Raw genomic sequence first — 26635 nt, forward strand, 5'->3', positions numbered from 1 at the left:
AAACGTTATTATTTTATCAATCATTACTAAAGCAGATCATAGTTTAGAATATTCGGGAATTCTAAAAGTTTTAAAGACATCACTTCCGATTATTTAAGTAGTGAATTTTTTTTTTTGTATCAAAGTTATGGTGTAAAAATATACTGTATAAAATCCACTAATGAAGACACTTCTCTTCATCATTAAATTGAGTTACAGAACAATGAACAATGACAGAAAATAAATCTCGTAATTAAGGTAATACTTTCTCTAGTTCTATGCGCTCCCTGGAATAATGAATCAAACATAACTTTATTCAAATTATTTATTAACTAGATACATTCTTATTCATGGAATGTGTTACTAGTATAAATTTTTTTATTTACAGTGGATTGGGAAAAGTTTTGCAACTTATTTTTATCCCTTTCCTCTTTGCGGGTGCGAGTGCTGCCTTGTAGTGGCATTGGCCTACACTTTTTCGAAATCTACAAGGGTGTCTTTTACGTGCAAGAGATGTGACTCTCTCTTAACACGGGTTATCCTTTTATCGTCCCCTTCTGACGGACAATCATCGTTCAATGATCAAACAAGCATTCTAAACTATGAAACTACTTACCTTCTATGCCTCTGTCTCCTGAAATCATAAAAACAAATATAACACGATTAATTATGCGTAAATGTTGCCTTTGTATCAAGACATAAGACACTTTATATGTACATAAGTGACGATAAATGATAAAAGAATAATCGTAATTGTTCTTGATATTATAGACCAACCACCTTTGTGACATAATCTACAGAAAATTCCTATTATCTCATTATTTTTATTGTTCAATAAACGATAAAAGAGGAACAATAACTTGACTGTCATAGTCAAAAAGCATTTGGAAATAATGCAACACCATTGTCATTATGGTAAATTCAATACTGTTATCAACATTTGTTTTAGAGTAAATTCGGTTCTGTAAATATAGGAGGTATCTAAACTGATGAACATTATATGGTTTATTGTTGTCCCATTGACATTCATATCACATGTCCTTATTTGTAAATGGATATAACAGATCTATATTGACCACAGGTGAATTGTCTGAGCAGTATTGGAAGTACTGCAGTGAATATTCACTGAAATTAAATGAAAGACTGAAAATAATTGTTTTAGGTCAATTTTCTTTTACTAAGACTACCTAAAATATATTGTGCATATCGACAAAGATATGCAGAAATATAGGTCATGGTACGGTATTCATAATTTGGCAAACCCAACTAAGGTTTAGTTGCAAACGACCCCGATATGACCAGCATGTCCAATTACACTATATATCGAGAATGCTATTGTGAATTCATTACTCATGTTACTGTGTTATCGTTTTAAGCCACACACTCTCTATTCAAAGGTCTTACCCACTTTTACAATTATGATAAATAATTAACTAAATACTAATTTTACTATACTATCATCATGATATGTAATACTGACATCACTGACGAGTTTGTTGATTGTTGAAGTATAAGATTATCATATGATTGCGACTATGTTTCAACTTTCGTTAGAATTTTACTTTTTTTACTAGGTAGTGACATTTTATAAACACAATATCATCAATTGGTGACACGTGTAGAGTAGGAAGTACTTATTGTTCGTAAGTTGCCTATATAATTGTTTTATGGATTTGTTAGTAATTTTTTTTTATTTTTGCCACACATGCATGTAGCGATGTCAGTTTTTCAACATTTGAATTAGTTTAGAAAGTCCTCTGGTATTTTCTATCGTATTCCATGTAACAGAAACAAGGGTGTGGTTTAATAAACGTATTACAATTAATTTCATGTCAAATTTCGTTACTTTAAAAGAATAATTTCGTAATATTTCTTTGATTTGACATGCTCACGAAAATATTAGAAAGTACAAACAGATTATCAAAATCTATCAGACAGCAATCAACAATAACATGAATAACATAGCGATACAAACCCAAAAACGGTAAAAAGTCAAAGGCATACTGTATATTAAAACTTAACAAAACTAACCCAAAAAAGAGCCGGTTGTTAAAGGTTTTCTGATTCATAATTGCATCTTGAAACTTTCGAAAAAAAGATTTATGTTTCCATCACAAGGACATGTTATTCATATTCAAGCGCTGCGTAAATATTGTTACATAAAACTGAGAATTTTCCAAGTTAACCAACCCGAAATAGTTTTGTCTAGAAGAGAGAGGCGAACACTTCCAGAGGGACATGCAGATCATAAATCGAAAATTAACTTTAGAGATGCACGTTTCTCTGATTTTAACTAGCTATAAAACCTTTTTCTTAGAAAAATGTATGTACCAACTCGAGAATATGAAAGTTGACTTTACTGGTTCCGTTGATTGATATAATTTGATTTTGTCAGATTTGTGGTGAAAATTATCTTTTGAAATTGCCTTAGTGTGTGGAATTTTAGTTATACTGTGTTTCCACCACATCATACATATTTGTTCATGAATAATACCATGTAAAACTGGTATTGGACATACGAACATTTTGCTAAAAAAAAAATGTACTAAATAAATGTCTCAAATGTCCACCTTGGTATTTAATTGTACATTTATTAAACGAGAGACCTCCTTTTTTCTGCCATTAGTTTTAGGAACATTAGTGATGTTGTTAAAATCAGAATACGAAGCAAAATACTTTTACCGGGAAGAACTATGATGATGATATTAAACAGTTATAAGATAATAAGAATACTTTAGTTATGCACTGTCATATGTTGTCAAGTATGTTGCAAAAAAAAAAACAATACAAAAGAGTTAATGTTGTACTTACTCTAACTCTTTACTTAAACCCCACGGCTTTACTAAATCGTCTGATAAGTGGTTTGTATTATGCTCTAAGCACCGGTAATCCGTAGTGAGTAAATCTTCAAATTTAGTTCGATTGATTGCAAAATCCCCATCTTTACATGTAAATGTATTTGAATATGGTATTTGCAGACTATAGCGCTTTCGCAGTGTTTCTACGAATCGATGTAATTCTGATCTCAATTTTCCGTAAGTTTTATTTGACATACGTGAATTCAATACCTGAAGGGCTATGGTATTAGGGCCTTCACAAACCACAAGTTGTTGACATCCAGACGAATCCAAATCAAATACACCAACCTGGCGATATAATGCATTTCTTTTGCGTCGAATTTGTTTATCGATTATAACACTCACATGGTACTGCTTTATGTACCATGCAATAACGTGGTTGAAGAAAGCTGGAGGAAGAAACTTGAATTCTAAACATAACCAGCTAGTTTTGTAAAATGGTTGAAATTTCTCACAAAACTGATTTTGAAACTCAGAGTAAGAACATGACTTTATCATGCAAGGCATGTATAATTTATTTGAGTCTTTTAAATTCACAATTATATCAAATCGTTTCATCACTTCAACTAAATGTGCTTTGTTCTCTACAAATTTTAATTCTGGTTCTTTCTCGAATAGGCGAGATATGAGTGAATCTGTCAATTGACCAGTTTCTGTCAATGTTTCCCAGTCATCTGAAACTTCGATTACATTATCAATTTTATCACTAACAAGACATCTAAAGGCATTTATCAACCATTTAGGATCCAAAATAACGTGATCTGCTAAATTTTCTTCGTCAAAGAAGACAACTGTTCCCATATCATGACAGTATTGCAAGCATTGTTTTACTTCATTATCTTCGCTGATATCAATATCTTTATGTTTTGCAATGTTTAGCAATGCGTTTGTTGATGAAATTGGTACATTGTTGTCTTTTAACTTCAATAAGACTTGTTGAAATAAAAGCCATTTTAACGGACAGTCTTTGCCCCAATCTTCCATTTCCATAGCTTGACGTGAAATGTCTTGTCTAATCTTTTCAAACACAATATCAGTATCCTCAGTATTAGAAATGAAATAAATGTTTCTCAAATGTCCTTTCTTTTCCTGGTTATTCAAAACTTTTCTTAGATTCTCTTTAAATTTTTTCTGTCGTTTTTCTCTCTCTGAAGGTTCCTTCAATACATTTAAGGCAAACTGTTTCATAATACGTATTTGACGTAAGGAAATAAGATTAAAAAGAATCATTAATTTTTATTGATAAATGAGACTTTATTTATCTCCTTTGCTATACTTCAATTGTTTCAAGTGACTGTAATTACCGTTACTTTAATACATCATTTCTCAACATAATTGTTAAAATAAAACAGCATTCATTTAAAAGTGGGATTTGAAACATAAAACAACCAGGAATTTTGAACACTTCGTTTTATAGTTTAACAGAAAGCACGAGACAAGATAAAGAACTCTTATTTAGGTAAATGTAGGAACTTATTATCTTACATGAAGTAGCTCTGTACTTATACATCCCGTCATTGTGTAATTGTGATTCTTGTCTTTCATTTCATTTGCTTTGTTTAACTGTCGTTTGTGCTTCTTTGTTATCTATATGGTTTTTGTTTTATAGTGATTAAAACTATAACACAATATTGACTGATGTATCTCTATTTTGAAATTCACACCTATAATATCTGTTTGTTTTGTTATCACAACGTTGGCAATATAATCGAATTTGATGAGAATGTCATACAAATGAGCGGTTTAGCGAGCTATAAACACCTGGTTTAAGCCATCATTTCCTACATACGAAAATGCTTGTACCAAGTCAGGAATATTACAGTTGTTATCCATTCGTTTTACGTGTTCGAACTTCTGAGTTTGCTATTTGATTAGGGACTTTCCATTTGTAATTTTCTCGGAGTTCGGTATTCTTGTGATTTTGCTTTGTGCTATTTGAAACATTTTATTTGTAATGTCGTTAATATTTAAACACATGATGTTGGTCTAATTCAAATGTAATGGTTCAAATTGAATTATGAAAACAATCAAAAAACGTATCAAACCCAAAAAGAATACCGTTTGCTACCTTGACTCTTTAAAAATTTCCGGTTGAGTTACATAAATTCGGATGAAATCGAATTAGTATAGGAAATGTTCAATTGTAAAAACCATCATTGTTTTTACCGGTAGCAACTCTCTAAGACTTTGCATTTTTACCTTAATTTGATCTTCGTTTGTACACACAACAATGATAGGAGGGTCTAGTCTTCCTTTTTTTGTACTCGACCAGTAGCAGTGAATGGCGTCAAACCAGAAACTTACATACTCTGTGTTAATAAAATTTAACGTTTTGTAAATATGAACATATAATACATATCATTTCTAAAACAGCTGATATAAGTATTTAAAACAATTAGTCGACTTTTGTTAGAGTATTTCTACTTTGTTTCACTTTAGTGGATAATTGTCCTATTGGCAATCATAAAACACCTCCTTATTTTTATGTTTTAACCCTTTAACATTTGTTTTGAAATGTACAAAATTGATACCTATAATGAGATAATTCCAAACAATGCTACGTATTCGAATTAAAAACACAGATATGACTAAATTCTTAAATTTGTAAAAATGGTGGCGGAGGTAACTTAACTTTATCATATGCATGAATAAGGCTTGCTATTAAGCTTAAACACTGTTAAATATAATCCTATCTCAACGCTTTGTAGATGTAAACTATTATCTTTCAGGTAATCATTGACAGCAATACAGAATTTAAAAGCATAACAATCTGAAGCAGGTTATTGCTTTGGTGTCGGTTTCTCAATTCAATAACTTACGCGCAGAGTCTTCAAAATCTATTCCTTGATCCTCAGCAGTGCTAAACTCTAAACTATCTGTTACTAGCAAAAACACTGCATGTTTCGACAAAAAAACTTGGTGTGTGGCATAAAAATCCTTCTGGCCCGCAAAATCCCACAACCAACAAAACGCCAATGTATCATCTTGTTCCTTTTCCCTCAATTGAAGATATGATTTCATAATTGAAGAAGTCATTTCGTTTATACTCTCATCGTTAACAAGGTCAGACTCATTTCCCTTTGTATAGTTGTTAATTTTGAAGTCATACATATTTTCTAATTTGAAAATATCCGGTTGCACTTGATTTAAATCAGTCTCTAATGCTACATTTTCGTCTTCGTTATCAGCGATAAATGTTTGAATGTCTACTGAGACGTCACTTTCATCACTTTTGCTCGTAGAATCATAATTAAAGAGATTCATTGAATCACTTTCATCGGAACTTGTGGAAAGTTCTTTTTCTGATTCACCTCTTGATTTATCTTTATTTGAACTCAAAGTTTCATGATCATCAACAGTTTCAGTTGCTTTGCGTTCTTCGTTAAGCATCTTCCCTTTAAACACTTGGCGAATCAATCTGCGTACATTATCGTCTGTCTCTGTTAACATGAAAACAATTAAGACGTGTAAAGATGTGTCAACATTTGCATCAACAGTTAAACATGTTAAATAATTATATGCTTTTTTGTTTCTGTGTCACACGAAAAAACATGCACAAGCATATGTCCAATGCATTGTTTTGGCTAGCTTTTGCTAGTACCATGCAACAGTTTCCAATCAAAGGTATGGTTGGAACAATGTCTCTAAAGCTTTTTGGATATACTCCATTGTTTTCATATACAAAATACGAAAAAGTAAATTCAAAAAGGGAAAACTCTATGAAACTGACAAAATCAAACGATCAATTATACCTCACAACGTAGCGAATGTAAACCAACTGTCATAGGATGCAGACGCTTTACATACAAATGCTTTAAATATAATGTAAAAAGTAGTGCATACTCTCATGTGCAAGGTACTTGTTTAAAAGTTCATTATAATGTCAAAATTCGATGAACAATGCAAACAGTCTAAATTTAGATCATGCAGTCAATTGAATTGAAGAACATTGTTTCATATCGGGGCTTTTAAGAGCTGAATATACTATGCTGGCATTGTTGAAAACTATATAGAAGCTTAATTTGTTTCATTTGTACTATGTTGACTGCCTGTTTCTATGATAACGATACATACACTATATTTTCTTGTTATTTCCAAGTGATGAAAAGCGACGGTAATGAATAGTTTACAATTATCAACACCCGTTTACTTATTGAACATCTGAATGTTTAGACATGTGATAAGAAAGATGGTTAAATTAAAAACTAAAACATTTTCAAGTGTGAGATATACTTATCAAAAAAAGTTGGAAGACCTTGAAGAATAAAATTTAATAATTGTGTACCTTGTCCTGTGAAAAGTATAATGAAGATATCAATTATGCTGCAAATTCTTCAAATCTTTAAACCTATAACTGAATAAAAAAATACGTTTTACCTTTACATGGGCTCCATTTTCCATCTGCAATACTGATATTACATTTTTCAACTTCAATCCCGTCTGTACTCTGTGTAGAAGTAACATCTTTCTTCTGGTGCCACAGTAATCGTCGCATTAAACTGGTTTTTCCTACTCCGTGTTTTCCAATAAATACAAGTCTTGCAAAATGAAGTTTCCCACAGTCACCTTTCAGGAAAAGTTCATGTATAAACTTTTGCCTTTCTTCATCTAATAGAAAAAAAACAAATTCATTGTCTATTAGTCCAAAAAATGTACATGCAGTTTGTGTTTCTGCATTTTGGCGTGGTTAGGTACATACCATACATACAGCCATTATGTTATTTTGTAATGGTCATTGATTGTTTTCTTGTCTTTCGTTTCTGATTATCTGCCTTATTTTGGTCTCATTTTGGGTTGCTGTTATTGTGTCATATTTTAGTGGGGTTTTTTTTCTGATGAAGATAAGAACACAATGTTGACTGCTGCACCCCTATTATTGAAATGTTTACATCTTTTTACTGTTTGATTTGTTCAAGCATAGTTTTAAATATAATAGACTGTCGTACAAATGAGATGTTTGAGCTTTTGATATTGCCATTTGATAAGGAACTGTCAATTTCGAATTTTCCTTCGAGTATTTTTGTTGTTTTACTTTTAATAGTAATGCTGTAAAGTCATATTATATTGAGGAATTTTATTCTATATTCTTACAAAATCAAGATTCATTAAAACTGTTACATACCTGTGGTTTCATTTCCATTTCTTGGCGTGGATATGTCATCTGCAACTATAGATATACATTTCTGATCAGTAAAAGTATGCTTGCTTACGTGTCTCAAAAGATATTTTGTCTAACAGATGATTATGATAATAAGGAGAGGTGGTATCACTGTCAAACAATCAAGGTTTAAATTAAATGGATGAAAGCAGTTATATTCAACCGTGCTGTCTTGTAACAAATAAACAACATCATACCTTATGTTCGGCTATAAAAGGCCCCGATATGAATAACATAAAAAAAATCATTGTTGTAAAATAACGGCTTCATTGATAAGAGTACATTTTACTTAAAACAAATATCACAGATATGTACCAACGACAACCATCGAAATATATGCTTCTGACTTGGGATAGAATGTGGCGGGGTTTAACATGCTTGAAGGCACCAACTCTTTACATAACCTGCTACAGTCTTGTAACGGCATAACAAAAGAACAATGAAGGTTAAAAGAATTTGTACATACCTGTCGTTTCATTTGGTTGTCTGAAAACTTCATCTGCAAAATATATATCTGAGTGATTAAGTGCCTCAAAACATTATTAATTCAGCATATGAGTTGGTTTTAGGAGAACGAGCTTATTTAAAAACTACAGTTATATTGATTAAGGAAGTTTAAACAGCCTGCACAGAGATATCTTGAATCAATCTGAACTAAACGTTTTGTAATTCGAATCTTATAACCTTTTTTGGAATCAGTGCTAACAAAATGGATGCCTAACATTTAAATTGTCTCTTAATTGTTTTAGTCCATCAGCTAGTTCTCAAAAGCGCGCTAGTTAAGGAGTTTGTGTTACACCCCAGGGTACCGCGATTTTTTTGGATAGAATTTAACTTCATTATCTTATTGATAAAATACAAGGTGTTAGACTAAAAAAAAAGTGTCCAAAAGAGGACTAAAAAACGTCCCTTCCAATGGTCCTCTCATTTAGCAATCATGACTAAGTAATTTTTAATTAAGTTTTTTAATATAAATCGATTCAGAAAAAATAAAGTATAGGTTTAAACAACTAAAACAGATACAAAACTTATTATATCAAATGTAACACGGAAGATTTTTTGTTTAAAAAAAATGTTTTTTACATTACAAACCATCCGATTTTTTGGGTTCAAATTAAGGCATATTTTCTCCTTTCGTGAGAATTAATCATTATGCAATGTTTAAATCATTTGCAGTATTTATTTATCATCTAAAATATGAATTATTTAATAAAATATATGTAAGTGCAAATACTCGTGAAATACCGGAAATCATCAAATTACCGTCTTTGATTCAGTATACAACATGTACAATGTATTCACACAATAGCATTATCAATTTGCAACTGAAAACTAACATTTAATTGTCGATTTATGATGTTTTTGTGAGACAAGTTATTTTATATAGTGAATGTGTAACGAAATATTTATGAAAAAAATACAAATTAAGGTGATCTTTTTTTGCGTTCAGAAAAGGTGCACTCTATCGAACTCAATAAAGGTGTGCTTGATAACATTTTGTGTTTTAGCTATAAAGTGATTGACTTTAGATTGTTAAGTCATTCATTAGACAAACATCGCTTTGAACGAACGTCAAATAGTCAGTTGTGGGGTTTGGCAATACTTTTTACTTTCTTAGGTTTCTTAGAAATACAAACAAATGGCTTTGTTGGTTTCAGTTAAAATAAAGATTCTGATAAACGTTGGTTGATAAATGCACATGAAAGAGCTTCAATATCATTAAAATGTCGAGAATTGGTAAGAATGGTTAACCCTGAAACATCCACCCAAAAGAACTCAGAAAAACTCGAATGAAGCGAGTCGAAACTGATGTTTTGAAACTGTTTCAGACACTGCAAAGCTGGCCAATTCCATTGTAAAATCTGAGCAGTTATATGGCTTGTTCTCGAGTTCTGTTGCTTATTCGGAATTAATGTGCGACATTTTTAATGCGTATAAAAAGGGAAATTTTGCTTCAGAAATTTTCATTACGGAACGGCTTATTCAAAAGTCAACCGATATCTTCAAAACACTCAAAAGAAAATCATTGCTTACATATTCAAAAAAGGAAATAGAATGCAAGCAGTTAATGGCTGATAAGAACAACAAAACATTGAGAGCAGATGAAAAAAATGTCGCCTGCTTGTCATATCCCAGACGAGTTATGCGATAGGTTCTCCAGTTTGAATTAGGCCCTCTTCCAATGTCTCTTGCAAACTTTGATGGTACACATGTAATGAAAAATTAAAACCTGTCCTGAAAAGGCTCATTCCTAAGGAAAGTATATGTGGATATTTGATGACATGGCAGTTATTCAAACCATAACTAGGATACCAAGCACTTTTTTTGATTTGGCAATTGTTATTTTAAAAACCATTCTTTTAGTTACGAAAAGTGGTCCCGCATTGATTTTGTCTCTGAATAGTTTCGCACAATATTCATAACGAAATTAGAACGGCAGGTCCTTGGGAGGGCAAATCATTACCATAAGTTCTAAACCATAACAATCGTGTTCTTGGGAATGGAAGAAATGTTTGTTAGTTGGGGGAAACAAAGTTGCTTTTGTTGAATTCTTTTGTTTTGAAAAGAGTAAACAATCCTAAAGATGTACACTTGCATGTATTGATTTATCTGTATCACAAGGAAGTATGTGCCACAAAATATATGTTGAAAATGAAATAGCGTAGAATGGTTTTAGCTTATAATTAAACAGGAAGACGCCGATAAAAAATGTTTCTTAATAAAATGCAAAAACATGCAGCTGACAAAGGTTACGACTCCATTGTTAAAAAACCTTCTGACACTGATTGGAAGTATGTGCTTACTATTTTCACAGTTTCATATCAATTCTAACATTGTAAGTCTGACAGATACATCCCCCAAATGCAGATTATTAAATGTGCAATCAATGTGTGCAAATTTGGTGAGAATGTTTGTAGAAAACTGCCAGGATTTTTCGCCAATACAGGTTGTGATTCAGTAAGTGTTTTGTCTGGTACAAAAAAGGCAAAGCATTCGGCTTTTTGACACGTTTTGTGGAGCTTTTAGAAGGTCTATTCCATCTTGGTGAAACCTTGGAAGAGGTTGGCGAAGAGTTGTCAAAACACTCGAGAGGTTTTCGTGTTCTATATATGGCTACGAAATTAAAAATATCGATAAATAAAGATCAGAATATTTTGAAATACAAAAGATGCAATGTTAAAGCACATTAAACAAGCAAACTTTCAGACGAAGATTTGGAAATCTGCTCTTAAACACAACACTGGTCTGTTGCCAAACAACTATGGTTGGATTGTTTAGAGCGCTTTAATCAGTATCAATTTTCTAGACCAACCACCAGCGTTAGATGCTTTGGTAATTCTGATGTGCTGTTCATGTAAAGCTGGTTGAGCCAGAAAAGATGTTCATGTGTTCAACAATGTTTATCCTGAACAGATAGCTGTATGTTAATGTTCGAAAGCTTGTAGATATAAGCATTATCAAATCGTTGATATTGCTAATGATGACGACAAAGATAATGGAAAAGATGATAATGATATTTCGGTAGATGCAGGTGACTAAACTGATGATGATTCTATGGATTGACCTTATGTCTGACCTTAAAATGTGGTGATGCGGTTGTTAAATTAAAAAAAAAATTGAAATCTAGAAACCCTGACAGTTTTGTGTGTTTTAATATGTGAGTTATTTCATGAATGCGATGCATACATTTGTGACAGAATCGTGCATTTCTGATTGCCTATGTTTGTGTTTGTCGTTGATTCTATGTTTTTGTTTCTTACCTTTAAATTGTTTTCAACAGGCTTTATATACTTTATGCTATATGTTTCAATGTGAACAAATATACAATTTAATCAAGAAAATTAGTACGTATGCTTCTTTTCATTCAAAATCATGACTTTTGGAAATTGACTCTCTCCCTTTTTTTCTTGGTCCTCTACGATTTAAAAATTAATCAAAAATTAGCCTGCGTTTTAATAAGATATGATGTGTTCCATTTAATAAAAAGTATAGTACTGAATACTTGGTAATTTTTACATTTTTCTGTAATAATGTGCAAAACAAAACTTTTGATAAACCCTGAAATAAGTCCCCTTTTAACCCCGTTTGGACACTTTTTCAAAAGTCTAACACCTCTTAAAATATTCTTCAGATATTACTCTTTAAATTTATACAAAAAAATTGCGGTACCCTGGGGTGTAACACAGAACTGAATTTTTGCCCTACCAGCTGATGGACTATTTATTATGTAATGTGTATGACTGCTCTCTTTATGTAAGGTGATTGTAACAATAAAATACTGGTAAAAATATTTTCAAATGCTCTCTTTATAATGTGGGTTAAAAAAAAAAACTCAACAAAAACTTATTTAAAAGGCCGGTGGCCAAAGTCGGATTGCAAACTTTCTATCGTCACAAATACTTCAAGGCTATATCAGATATTATTCGAATTGAATATATGCGTAATTTGAAATTAATTTGGTCGTAGAAAGAAAATATGGTTCAGCTTTTCATCAATTAAGAACAAAGGTCAAGTGTCGATTTCAAGAAAATAATTTTCTACATTTGTTAGAGGTGTATGGGGGAGGGTTGAGATCTCATAAATATGTTTAACCACTCCGCAATGTTTTGCCTGTCCCAAATCAGCAGCCTCTGGTCTTTGTTATTCTTTTATGATTTTCAATTTCAGTTTCTTGTGTATAATTCGGAGTTTAGTATGACGTCCATTATCACTGTACTAGTATACATATTTTTTAAGGGGCAAGCTATAGACCGCCTCCGGATGCGGGAGTTGCTCGCTACATTGAAGACCCGTTGCTGGCACTCGGCTGTTGTCTGCTCTATGGTCGGGTTGTTGTCGCTTTGACACATTCCCCATTGCCATTCTCAATTTTAAACAAACTAATAGAAAACACCTGGTTTTCTTATAGTATTTCTTAGTCTTGTGATATCTATGAACTTTATCTTATATTCTAAATTATGAAGATTCAAATTATTTTACTTACCTATTGTTTCATTTTCATCAATTTGTGTGGATATATCACCTGTAAATTTATATATAAAGATATACTTTGAATATGGATCAATACATAAATGATTTAATAGATGAGTTTGTTCTAGAAGATAGATGATTTTAAAATTTTATTTAAATGCCGGTGACCAAAGTCCCAAATACTTCAAGGCTATATCAGATGTCATTCGAATAGAATATATGTTTGCTGTGAGATTTATTTGGTAGTCAAAAGAAAATATGGTAAAGTTTTTCATAAATCAAGAACAAAGGTCACGTGTCGTTTTCGAGGAAAACCAAATTGAATATCTTATATTAATTTGAATACCATTTTAGCAGTAAAATGATTGAAAACTTGAATTTTCATCGATTACGCCTACTACCAAGTATTTATTCATATTGGCATGAATCACGAACATGAAAGAGTCATTGCGTTATAAAATAAACAATGTCATCAATTACTGGATCTTTATACCGATATTGACATCCGCATCATTGTATTTTGCATACAAATGAATATAGATATAAATCTTGTAAAATTGGTGTTTTTTATTCGTTTTGAAATGAAGATTATGTTTACATCCGGATTTTTGCGCCTGTCCCAAGTCAGGAGCCTCTGGCCTTTGTTAGTCTTGTTTTATTTAAATTTTAGTTTCTTGTGTACAATTTGGAAATAAGTATGGCGTTCATTATCACTGAACTAGTATATATTTTTTTAGGGGCCAGCTCAAGGACGCCTCCGGGTGCGGGAATTTCTCGCTACATTAAAGACCTGTTGGTGACCTTCTGCTGTTGTTTTTTTATTTGGTCGGGTTGTTGTCTCTTTGACACATTCCCCATTTCCATTCTCAATTTTATTGTACAGTGGATTCCTTATTATTCGTTGTATGTCAATTTTACAAGTTAACCACGAAATTAAGAGGGTGTCTATGAAAAAACCAGGCAGTGTATGGCACATGACATATTTAGTTTTCAAAATCTTTTCATCTATTTCATATCACAAATTCATTCTTTCTCAAAGTTAAATTTTGTTTTTTTATTAACTGAAACAAATAAAGAGAAAAAAAAGACATAGAAAGCTCTGAAAAGTCATTGAAAAGGGGAGATAACTGTTCATTTTGTACAAAATTTTGTTGCATTGTTAGTGAACTTTAAAATCATTTTCTGAGCCATCCATTGTTGATTCAAAAATATCTTTGACATATATATATCTTTTGTATGATATAAACATTGCATTGGAACCAAAAATTCAGTGGGAAAAAATTATGTTGTGCCACCCATATCATAGGATTTGCCTGATATTTACTTGGACAGCCTCTTAAATGTTCAACGAATGACAAATTTTCTAAATACTTGTATGTACATTTCGACAAAACCACGAAATTAAATATCCACAAGCGTACAAATTTTCCATTATCCAAGAAACTTTGAACCCACTAAAATAAATGAATCCTTACAAAAATGTGTGTTTGAAATACAGAATACCTTCTTGTGAATTGTTTGTTATAATGTACAGTTTATAGCCTAATTTCATAAAAATTATGTACTATCCTAAAACCACTTGAAATTCATTTTATTTCCTAATATTTTTAGAACACATTGCCTGAAGATAATTATAATATGGCTTAGGAAATTTATCTAATCACTTTAACTAAACTTCTCTATGATTTTATATATTGTCTTTTGTTTAGTCATGCTAATACACGAAAGCTTATATAACTGAATAGACACAGAATAGAGATCTGTGCTCTCAACAAATAGATCAATTGCTAACTATTGATACCAATGTCATTCTCCAGATTATTGTGTGAATGTATGAAGTATTTGAAGAATTAAATAAACGCTATATCTGTCTAGAATATAAGCTGGATGTCTTTGTAGCTTACCGACTTTAAACAACACTACGACAGCAAAGAGAAAATAAACTGAAAACAAGAAAACGGTGTATTATATCATTATATTTTTTTGCCTCTGCTCATAATTTTATATTAGTTCATTTTTTATTCCAAGTATTGACTCAGAACAATATGATTTTTGTTTTACTACAAAATAATTAAACCCAATTCAAAAACTTAAGATGAAAATGATTATAGAAGAATACACTATAAAACGTATAACAATGTATAACAGGTATACTATCCATGGAATTCCAAAGACATGATTATTATTTTATTTTATTTTATGCCTTAAATCTTACAAATACTAACTTCGAAACTATTTCTTGGTATGTTACAAATGTATGGCAATCCATGATGTTCAAACCAAAATCATTTTAATAGTATTTTGTATAATGCTGGTCCTTTCGCTAAGTGAAAACAAAATGTTTGACCCGTTTTGTTAAAATGAAAGGTACATTGATGATTCATTTCCGCTTAATAATCAAGTATTAAAGCAGTACATAATTTGTTTGAAACAAATCTGGCAAAATGAATCTTAATAATTTTACCAAGAAAAGGATTAAAAGTAGTATCAATGAGGCCTTTTTAGATATAGCGTGATGATTCTAGTCGATTTCTAAGAATATTTTCTTGAAGCATCTCTGTTATTGTTGAAGCACGAACTGTTGCCTCTAATTTTGTTTCATTTGACATGTTGACTTTTGGTGGATGGTTTTCTCATTGGCAATCATACTGCATCTGCTTATTTTTATGTTTTGCCTACCAAAATAGGTTACTTTGCATGTTATAGATATCGCAAATCATTTACAGTCGTTTAGCATGTTTAGTAAACTATATTTTCCTGTCGATACAAAATATGTTTTCGCAGTATACTGTGTACCTACCGACTATACTAGCAATAAGGAAATATGCAACGTGATGAGCATTGGAGTAGCCTGAAATAATAATATAAACATTTCATTTGTTTAAATAAGATTCGATCTCCGACTTCGAGTAACATGTAGAATGTGCCTGTAAAAATTCAAGAGTAGACAGTTGTTTTCTATTTGTTTGATTTGTTTGAACTTTTGATTTTGCTGTTTGATAAGGGATTTTGTGTTTTGCAATTTCATTAGAAATGATAATTATAAATGTTTACGGGATATTCATGTCACAAAGGATGACAAGAACATTTGAAAAGTCTTGCAAATTGATAGTTCAAATATGCATGTCAGATACGTATGACCTGTAAGAGTTGCTCAGTTAAAAACAAAGAAAGAAATTAAACTTCAACACGATTGTGTAGTGCATATTGTATTTGGCAATAACGACTAGGTATACCTCTGCGTTGTATTAGAAAACCTTTTTAGTTGTGAGCAACTCAATATTTTATAATAAATCATTGGACATAAATAAACAAATCAATGTCATCTAGGTCAATGCAAAAAGCTACATGACTGGTGATACACTTGGGAACGAAATATCCACCACCAGCGACGACACGAAATATCGATACTATGATACACTAAGATAATTAACTACCATGTCAACATTGGCATATACAATGAAGAATGTCGACCAAACGTCATAAACAAACATTGTTGGAAATATAAAAGGAGATAAAAACTTAAGGTCAAAACAGGTTTTTGTAGATTACAACAAGGTTAAACGTTTGTTTATCGGTATTATGCAATGTCAAAAGTATCTTATTTGTAACCAAACATGGCTAAATAAAGTTTAATATGACAGCAACTGAAATTTTTGAACAGTATTTCATTCTGGATTCATCTTCATAGAGCCTACAGGACCGTCATTGATGTTCCAGTGGCTTGGTGAAATGTGAAATACAAAGCAATAGAAAATCGAAGCATACTTGAATATCCTTTACTTTTACTTTTATTTTTTTTGTTTTTATAGTGTTCAGATTATAACACAATTTTGACTGCAGTATCCGTATTGTATACATTTTAACCTATTATGTCTGTTTGTTTTGATCACAAATGGTTGTCAATATAATGGAATTTGATGCGACTATCATACAAGTCAGATGTTTAGCTTTAAAACTAGGTTTAATCAACCATTTTCTACACAGGAAAATGCCTTTACTAAGTCAGGAATATGGCAGTTGTTATCCATGCGTTAAATGTGTTTGAGCTTTTGATTTTGCCATTTGATTAGGGACGTGCCTTTTTTAATTTTGCTTGGAGTTAATTTTTTGGGGGATTTTGCTCTTGACTTTTTGACATAGTTTTTTTTTCATTATACATTTTATCTCTAAATGCTTACCTTTTATGTTGCTTTCGATTAACTGGGCTGTATTTTCATCTGTGTTGTATGGTCTGAAAAAGAGACATGTTTAACTTAATAGTTCTAACAATTTACTCAATTGCATATATAAAAAGGTCATCAATTCGGTTATCAGTTTTCTTCTTCGTGCCTCACTCACAATTAATAAACATTTTATATTTCATTAAACCACAATTATATATATCTTCCGCAATTTTCTAAAATGTGTATTTTGAAGGAAAAAAAACATTACTCAGTGGTAAGGAAGCGATTATGCTGTTTCTACTTTTTGACGATTTAACATGATCAGGATGATTTAGGTATATATAAAAAATGGTCTATATCACTGATTTTATAACAATTTTTATTCTTTAAGGAAAACGTATTAAATCAGAAAAAAAGTTCGTCAATATATTTAAAAAATCTCCGTTTTAAGTTCCATATTAATCATGTTAATCTTTTAAATATATGTGTATGTTATATAATCACAACTTTAAGACCGATTTCAGCCGACTGTATTTGCTTTCTTGACAGTTTTAACCCATTGTAAAATATTAAAAAAAACAGCATAAGTAAATACATGAATGATGGATGTACAAATATACACGTCTTATTTCAATGAAAATTTATACTCAGCAAAACAGTCATATTTAAAAAAAGATAACAGATCTGATACAATTACATTTCTTACAGGATAGAATTTTCCAGCAAAGATCTAACTTACATGTGTTGAAGTATTTCCTGACATGTTGAATTCACCATTACCTCCCTGTCAGTGACGCATTGATAATCTACGGAGAAGACAAATCAATTTATTTAATTATTGTTAAACTCCTCATAAATTACAATAATAAAACTTTAATATACCCGAAATTCAGACTGATTTTGCCTAAAAAAAAGGTTATTTAACCTTTGAAACTTCATAGTACTTCACGTTTTACTTAAAAAGTAAAATCCAAAAACACTGAACTCCGAGGAAAATTCAAAACGGAAAGTCCCTTATAAAATGGAGAAAAACCAGTTGATACAACACACCACACGGATGAACAACAACTGTCATATTCCTGACTTGGTACATACATTTTCAAATGTAAACAAAAAGGTGGATTGAAACCTCTAACTTGTTTAACAGTCGCATCACACTCTATTATATTTACAACGATGCGTGAACAAAACAGACATAATCGGTAAAATTGTAAAAATAGGGATACTCCAATCATCGCTGTGTCAAAATCTCAATTAGAATAAAAACAGACATATAAATGATTGGCTTTTGATTATCTTTGACATTGATGAAGGTTATTGATTGATATGTATAACTGTGCAACGACAATCAATGAAACAAATATAGGCAACTTTTATCGGCTGTGTTATTGCTGAAATAATTTAAACAATAGCTTGTTCGATGCATCATATCAGATGCTTGAATACCTTCACATCACACGATTTGAAACCAGTAATCAGCTACTTGTATCGGTAGTGATATTTTCGATTTGTTTATTTTACAAAGTCTATACAAAGGTACACATTTAAAAGAACAACACAAGGTATTGGTTTTGTTTTTTCGTTTTCTGTACATGTCGATCACTTTTTTTTTTTTTTAAACTCACCTGCGGACAGTTTTGTACACATTACTCTAAAACACGAGCAATCTTCCTGAGATGGGTTACAAAAACAACTGTTCTTTGGTTTTGTAACAAACGTATACCCCTTTGTATAGTCACATCGACATGTAACATCTCTGCTAGAAGAATCATTACTGAATACTAACTGTCCGTCATCAGCACACTTTGATTTGCTGTAGATACATTCACTGTTTCCATGAGTGGTAAACACAATGGGTTGATATCTTGCGACATCACACACTGCTAGGTTAAACAAGGGTTGGAACACTAGCTTACTTCCTTTGAATGGATAATGAACATGATATAACACACTTCCTGTTCAATTGGTTAGTTTTTTTTTAATTCATTGTAACACTGTTGTCTACATAATGGAGTTCCTACTCACAAGAGTGGCCTACCGGATGCTATATGTGGAGCAATATTTGCTTGCTCTTCCATAGTACCCGAGATGACGCCGGATTTTTGATCGGGTTCAAATTACTCTAATTTTTTTTCTCTAATATACATTATAAATTGTAAACTGTTCTTATCTTTTGATTGTAATACATTGGAATTGCCTCATGCGTTTGGGCGTTTCTTTGGATTCTTTCATCTCTTATTTTATAACTAAAACATTATGATTTTTATTCTAGTTCTAGCATTGTACTTTATTTGTCTATCTAGAAACAAATCAGACCAATTTTTCGTTAATGCACATACTAAAAAGTAAAAACACAAAAATACTGAACTCCGAGGAAAATTCAAAAAGGAAAATCAAAAATCAAAAGGCAAAATCAAGAGTCCAAACACATCAAACGAATGGATAACAACTGTCATATTCCTGACTTGGTACAGGGATTTTCTAATGTAGAAAATGATGGATTGAACCTGGTTTTATAGCTAGCTAAACCTCTCACTTGTATGCCATTCGCATCAAATTCCATTACATTGTCAACGATGCATGAATAAAACAAACATACTCAAAGAGTAAAAATGTCAAAAATAGGGGTACAACAGTCAATATTGTGTTATCATCTTAATATCACTACATAAACAACAAATGTAACACAGAAGCACAAAAAGGCGTACATCAAATTTAACATTCTCATTTTGCTTTTCTTATACGGCTGAATTTAACAATGTAAAGTCTACCCTTAATTGAAAGAAGGTTTTCATTACTGGTGTAAAATTGCGCGTTTGAAATTTGCACAGGTAGACATAAAAATAATTTTGTCGTATGACGACTACATAAATGCAGACTCACGTAAAGTAGATATAACAAAAACAGACTTAACAGTAAAAATAATAAATAAAATAATGGTGTAGTTCAAAGTATGACGGGATACATAAGTACAGTTTCACGTCAAATAAGGTTGAATTTATCTATGTAAGGTCTACCCATAAATGATAGAAGGTTTTCATTACTGGTGTAAAATTGCGCGTTTGAAATTCGCACAGGTAGACATAAAAATAATTTTGTCGTATGACGGCATACATAAATGCAGACTCACGTAAAGTAGATATAAAAAAAAACAGACTTTACAGTAAAAGTAATAATAATAGATAATAAAAAAATGGTATGGTTCAAAGTATGACGGGATACATAAGTACAGTTTCATGTCAAATGTATATCATAAAAAACAGACTTAATAGAAAAAGTAGTATTATAGAATAAAATAGTTTTGTCATTCTTAGTATGTCAAGATCCTTAAGTAAAGGTAATATCAATGAATGAAATAATTTTGCCGTTCAAAGTATGTGGTTTTACATAACCACAGAGTCACTTCAAATGAATATCGAATAAAGACATATAAAAGAATACTATAATACTTAATTAAGATGATAACAAACGTCAGTACACAAAATCTATACTTCAAGACCATGTTGTATTATTTGTGAAGTTGATACAGAATATTTATCAACAAGTTCTTGGTATCTTCCGATGAACTTTTTTAGAAAAAGGACGAGACGTTCTTTGACATACCCCTACTAATATTTTCATAAGAAAAAAAAGTATAATACACTGTAAATTTTAACTCAAGAATTTAAAGCATGCGTCCAATATATTCGTCTTAAGAAATATAAATAGAATTCATATTTAGACTATGACATGGCGAGATCAATTTACGTATAAACAATATAACGGAGTTGCTTTTTGAGAACCTGATTCGATTTTATATATTTTTAATATTTAATAAATGGTCTAAAATTAGTTTATACTGTATTATCATCTTTGTATGTGACAATCTTTTATATGTATGATGTTATTTAAAAACGAGACGATTAAACCTTACATATATATGTGTGTGTAATAATTGTGTCATAGGATCATCGCTATTTTTAACATAATAACCATTGACACTACATAACATTTTATAGCGGAATCATATTTAGGAATTAAGTATTCTATACGCATCTCACGATAATAAAATATGTATCTGTTGGAATTGTGGATCCACACAGCTCTCTATTTTTTGTAAAAAAAAATCCGCCTCATTTTTCTTTATGATCCTAATGTCACTAATTAGTATTTTGTAGTTGAAACGGGCGTCTGTCGCTTACACTTATAACCCAGGTATCTTTGGTGAAAGTGTCTCATTTTTATGATATTCTACCCTTGAATATTTCATTCATTGCCAAACAATTAAAAATAAATGAAGAACTACTGTTTTTCAGATAAATGACCCATAATCACCTAATCATGAAATGTTAGATTTCAGAAATCAGTTTTACCTATGCTACTTTGATCTGTACGTGAACAATTTTCCATATATTTATCTTCCAGTAGGTTCAACAAACATACATATTTGTCCTCTGAATAACATGAAACAATTGCTCGCAATCTCCAATCTGCTTTTGCCGGACATTTTAAGTCAAATCCATTCGTCGTTACAATAATCTAAAAGAGATAATAGATTAAGATTTCCTTTATATCTAACATTGTGAGCACAGTTTTGTTCTCTTTAATATGTCATTACTCAGGGTGTCTTCTTTAACAACGGACAATTAAATTAACATATAAACACTATAAATAACAGAAATGATCGTCTTTCATGATGTGAAATGCTGCCAACTTTTCAGAGAAATATTAATATTTAAGTTTCACCTATTTGTGATTTACTGTTCGAACATTTCGTCTGAGGTTATTTCAGAGTATTGTAATTTTTTGCCATGTGATTATGGACTTTCCAAATTGATTTTCCTCTGAGTTCAGTATTTTTGTGATTTTACTTTTTTCATTGTTTTGGTAATTGAATTTTGGTTTAGACTTGCGCAGTGTAATAAAAAGTCAACTGGTGACATTAGAGATCCCTGTTTGTTAATAACCAAAGTTTGTATTTAGTTATGATTTAACTATACATTTAAAATATGTTTTATTTGTAACTTGCATTTGTTTATGGTAGATAATCAGATCTGTACGAATAACTAGTAATTTTGTATTGACTGTACTGTTACGGTACTGATTTTGGCTTACACGGACTCGATCGATGTATTTGAACAAAGGTATTCAATATAAATAAGATCCTCTTTTACTGAGATGTATACATGTTATGTATACATTATACTTGTTGCATTTGTTTTGACTAGCTATGACTATTACATAATACTAATTTCAGACTTGTAAAACAATATATCTAATCTCAAGTATTCTAGTAAGAACATTATACGGTAAAGGGGCAAATTTAACCTGATACATACATACTGTCAACAAACTTATTTCACCAGATACTTTATTTCGCGTGATACCAAATGTACTCCATTTCGCTGCTTTAAAAATTTGCGATTATCTTATTTACATGATATAGATTAATTAAATTTACTCATTTGCGACGATTTACATTGCTTTATTTTTCTACTCGCTATAGTCGGGAAAATAAATCGCTCGCGAAAATAAGTTGGTTAACAGTATATTTTTACTATGAATTTAAAGAAAAGAAGTGGAACAGTTTAACTTTTGAAAAGTCTTATCACATAACTGTCTATATTTACCAGCATTAGGAGAAAAATCATTTTGCCGCATCACTTATCAATAAAGTACTCTATTTTTTTCTGTGGGATCTGAACATCCAACTACAAAATCAATATATACATTGATATGTTATGAACTCTCACACTATCCGCTCAATTGGACAGTTCATATTTTACATCAGAATGCGGTTATATATTATAATACCTAAATAAAGGCAACAGTAGTATATCACTGTTCGAAAGTTACAAATTGATTGAGATAAAAGAAATCCGGGTTACAAACTTAAACTAAGGTAACACATCAACTATTAGAGGAAAACAACGAAACAACAGAAACACTGAAGTGCACCAGTAAACCAAAACGACAATGCAACACTCACAGATAAGATAATGACTGGGTTGAACCTTGTTTTGTGGCTAACCCAACCTCGCGCTGTTATGGCAATGTTGAGTATAAAATTAATTTGACAAAAATACATTACAGGACTACAGTAAACATAAATACAAGCACATTCAGGACAAATATTTACACATATACAATAGGACATTTCGACATGTTAAAAGTTAGCAAAGGTACCAGGCTTATAATTCAATACACTTTACGTGCGTTTCGTCTACATAAGACTCACCAGTGATGCTCAGAACAAAATAGTTTAGAAAGCCAAACAAATACAAAGTAGAAGAGCATTGATGACCCAAACTTCTAAAAGGTGTTGCCAAATACGGCTACGGTTTATTGTTATCTTTGGCCTGGGATAAGAAAATCCTTAGCATATTTAGAACAACTGTAATTCCATGTATCTATTTACCGCATTAAACGATTCAAACAATTCATGTACAGTCAAATCTGTTTAAGAGACCACCTGTATCAAGCAAAATTCTGTGTTGTTATAAGATAATTATTGTACATTTGTGCACTCCCTGAAGTAGTGTCTTTAACCTGGTTTCACTGTAAGTGATTCCAAACTATGATTGTTGACCTGAATGAAATAATGAAGTAACCATATCCCTTGCTGAAATATTTTTTTTATATGAAATGAACATTTTGTAAAGTAATCGTTATGTATCAATTTTGACGTCAACAATCTTTTTTGCAAGTGAAACTATTGTTTGTTTTATCTTATTTCAAATCGTTGATATAAATGAGGGACGAAAGATACCAAAAGAACAGTCAAACTCATAAATTGAAATTAAACTGACAACGCTATGTAACAATAGTACATATGACACAACATAGGAAACTAAAGAATAAACAACACGAACCCCACCAAAAACTAGGGCTTTTTTATAAACTGCATGTGGTCAATCTACGTTAATGTTGCAGTACATTTACAATTTTAAAGTCAAATCATCTTTCTTGTCGCAACTTGTTCTAACTGACCATCATTTTCACTTTCTAGACGTAAGTCAGGTATGAGACATACAATACTACTAATTTTCAATAAGATAAACGTTTTATAGAATAGTCGCCAAACTTAATAACTATAGAGTGGTTATGCTCTGTATAATGAGACGTGAAGTTAAAGGGAATTGAAAGTGCTAGAAATTTTTTTCATCCGTTCTTAGAAGACATTGTTTAAATAAAGGTACCAGTAGTATTCCTATATTCAATAGTCATCAATCGATTAAATTGAAACTAATCCTGATCAAAATAGAAAAGCAACTTAAATAGGAAATCAAGAGAACAAAATAAATACTGCTGATACAAAAAGAATCGCAAAATTCATATAAGTCTGCACTTAAGAAAACATGTATTAGACATCATGGAGCGGATCACAGTTCTGTATATGACAATGTCAATTGACTGTTAAAATATACCAGCTAACTCAAGTGTTTATAAGTCTCGAAAGTTTCGAATTGTACAAGTTCTATTATTCAGTTTGAAATCTGGTGTTTCTTTAAAAAAAGTAAATGTTTAATTTCTTCCGAAAATCCGCCCCTTAATTCAATTAATACATTACCACAACGTGACAAATATTTACACGTTTTAAAAATGTCGTTTTACTAAGAAAAAACACAAAAACACAACTATTTACATTTTCAATTTACACAAATAGTATAATATTAAAAAAAATGTGGTATGATTGCCAATGAGACAACTATCCACAAAAGACCAAAATAATACAAACATTAACAACTATAGGTTACCGATCGGCCTTCAACAATGAGCAAAGCCATTAAGATATTTAACCACATCAAGAGTTATAACTAAAATCTGTATTTATGAGTTTTAAAATTAAAAAAAACACCAAAAGCTTGACTGATCTATAATTAGCGAGCCAATTTACCACGACTAATCACTTTCAATGAATCAAAAAAAGACTATAGATATCTTTCCGCTAATGATCTATTGAAGATACATGTATTTGTCTCGAATAACTGAGAAAATAGAAAATGTCCTACGTAAAAAAAACTGTTTATTTACACTCAATATAAAACGAGCGTCCCATGTCAAGGTTGTGTATAAATATTTAAATGTCCTTTATATAGTAGGTTCAGGTATGTCCATTGTTTGATTTTGTTTAAAACTATATTTAACCCCATTCTACCTGTAACTGGTAAAACCAAGTGTTTCATTAATACTTTAAAAATCTATTTCACAAATGTCTTTCATTTTATTTTAGTTTGAAAGATCCAAATTCAGGTTAATGTAATATGAGGTCTTTTGTAGCTGAATATCCGCACAGCATTTGTTATAAACAATGAAATGTAGGTTTATAAAATTGAAATTAAAACACAGAGTTGTGTATTACCGTACCTTACTGCGAGTTCACCAAAACATTCCATAAATCATCTCAATTATTGTTCCATAAACGTTAATCGTTTTAGTCAAACAACTTTTATACTGAAGTATGTACATATCAAATGCTTTGCAAACACGAAAGTGCAATAAAATTTCAAGACACGTTATTGAAATAGAATTAAATACTTACTATCAGATAGTGCAAGCAGTATAATTTCACATGCTTCCTTAGTGCCCTTTTGGTTCAATTCATGATTTTTTTGTACAATTACAGTCATTGATGTATGCGTATGATAACTTCCGCTTACGTCATATAACCACATAAGTTATCTCCCTTTGTATGATCATTGGGATTGTAATGTTCCAGATCAGTGAGAACATTTAAAAGGTAAAATCACAAAAATACTGATCTCAGAGGAAACTCAAATCGGAAAGTTCCTAATCACATGGCAAAATCAAATGACAAAACACATCAAAACCGAATGGACAACTGTAGTTCAAACCATTAACCACGTTTTATTTCAATAGTAAAAGTATTAGTGAAAGTTGTCTAAAGAGTTAATAATATGTTTATAATTATTTTCACAAATGTATAACTGTTTACCGCAGTGTCCTTGTATTATTAATAACTATTTGATACCTTGGAGTGCAGTTTTTGCTTACAGTTTGCTATCTAAAATACAACTTGCCTCTTTTTCTTGTCGAAGAGTCATGTGCCTGACATGTTATTAAAAATTCACATGTTTCATTTCTTCACACGTTTATGAGCTAAACCGTTTGTGCTGTTCGTAGAGCAAAGGACTATGTAATAAAGGTATTAAAACTATAGAGTTATGACATAAATGCCAAGAACTGAAGGTTCAAAGAACTTATAGTTTGAAACTACGGATTTTCTACCTCTATAAGCTGAATTACAAATGGCTTATCGGGTTGTGCTAAATAAGAACAGAAGGGATTCTCACTTCATTCAACGAGTATTTAACCTCATACGTTAAAATGTCAAGATTTCGAAACGAGCCAAAATTAATTTCAAAGTTTACGATATGGGTAAATACATTTAATAAAGTCTGTCACTAGTGTACCATGAAAGCCGCCTTCATGAACGGTATTGCGTATATTCTTCCAGCTAGTTCTAATGAGGATATACTAGTATGTGTTCAATGTTACGAGTA

The 26635-nt window shown here is 31.2% G+C and overlaps 1 protein-coding gene and 1 long non-coding RNA gene across 2 annotated transcripts in view; both read right to left on the reverse strand.

The window, feature by feature from the left end:
* Positions 1-17203, reverse strand: part of LOC134691623 (uncharacterized) — a 270467-nt gene extending 253264 nt beyond the window's left edge. The window contains exons 1-2 of the long non-coding RNA XR_010102161.1: positions 17148-17203; positions 15767-15817 (exon numbers count right to left, since the gene is read on the reverse strand). This is a non-coding gene — a long non-coding RNA (uncharacterized LOC134691623). The remainder of the gene's footprint in view (positions 1-15766; positions 15818-17147) is intronic.
* Positions 17204-17599: 396 nt separating this feature from the next.
* Positions 17600-25772, reverse strand: LOC134689755 (uncharacterized). Its single transcript, XM_063549726.1, has 5 exons — positions 25654-25772; positions 22742-22822; positions 21485-21650; positions 18758-19051; positions 17600-17604 (listed from the first exon to the last, which is right to left on the reverse strand). The coding sequence occupies exons 2-5, from the start codon at positions 22760-22762 to the stop codon at positions 17600-17602; spliced, it is 486 nt and encodes a 161-aa protein (XP_063405796.1). The 5' UTR covers positions 22763-22822; positions 25654-25772.
* Between the last annotated feature and the right edge of the window lie 863 nt (positions 25773-26635).

This window comes from Mytilus trossulus, chromosome 11 (assembly GCF_036588685.1).
Source record: "Mytilus trossulus isolate FHL-02 chromosome 11, PNRI_Mtr1.1.1.hap1, whole genome shotgun sequence".
Lineage (NCBI taxonomy): Eukaryota > Metazoa > Mollusca > Bivalvia > Mytilida > Mytilidae > Mytilus > Mytilus trossulus.

What these genes read in the sequence shown, in the direction of transcription:
- LOC134689755 (XM_063549726.1), bottom strand. Translation starts at nt 22,762, where the DNA reads ATGATTTTTCTCCTAATGCTG. An exon ending in TGATTTTTCTCCTAATGCTG is followed by an intron (nt 21,651 to 22,741) that starts GTAAATATAGAC and finishes TATCTCTTTTAG; the next exon opens with ATTATTGTAACGACGAATGG. An exon ending in TACAGATCAAAGTAGCATAG is followed by an intron (nt 19,052 to 21,484) that starts GTAAAACTGATT and finishes ATCCATTCAAAG; the next exon opens with GAAGTAAGCTAGTGTTCCAA.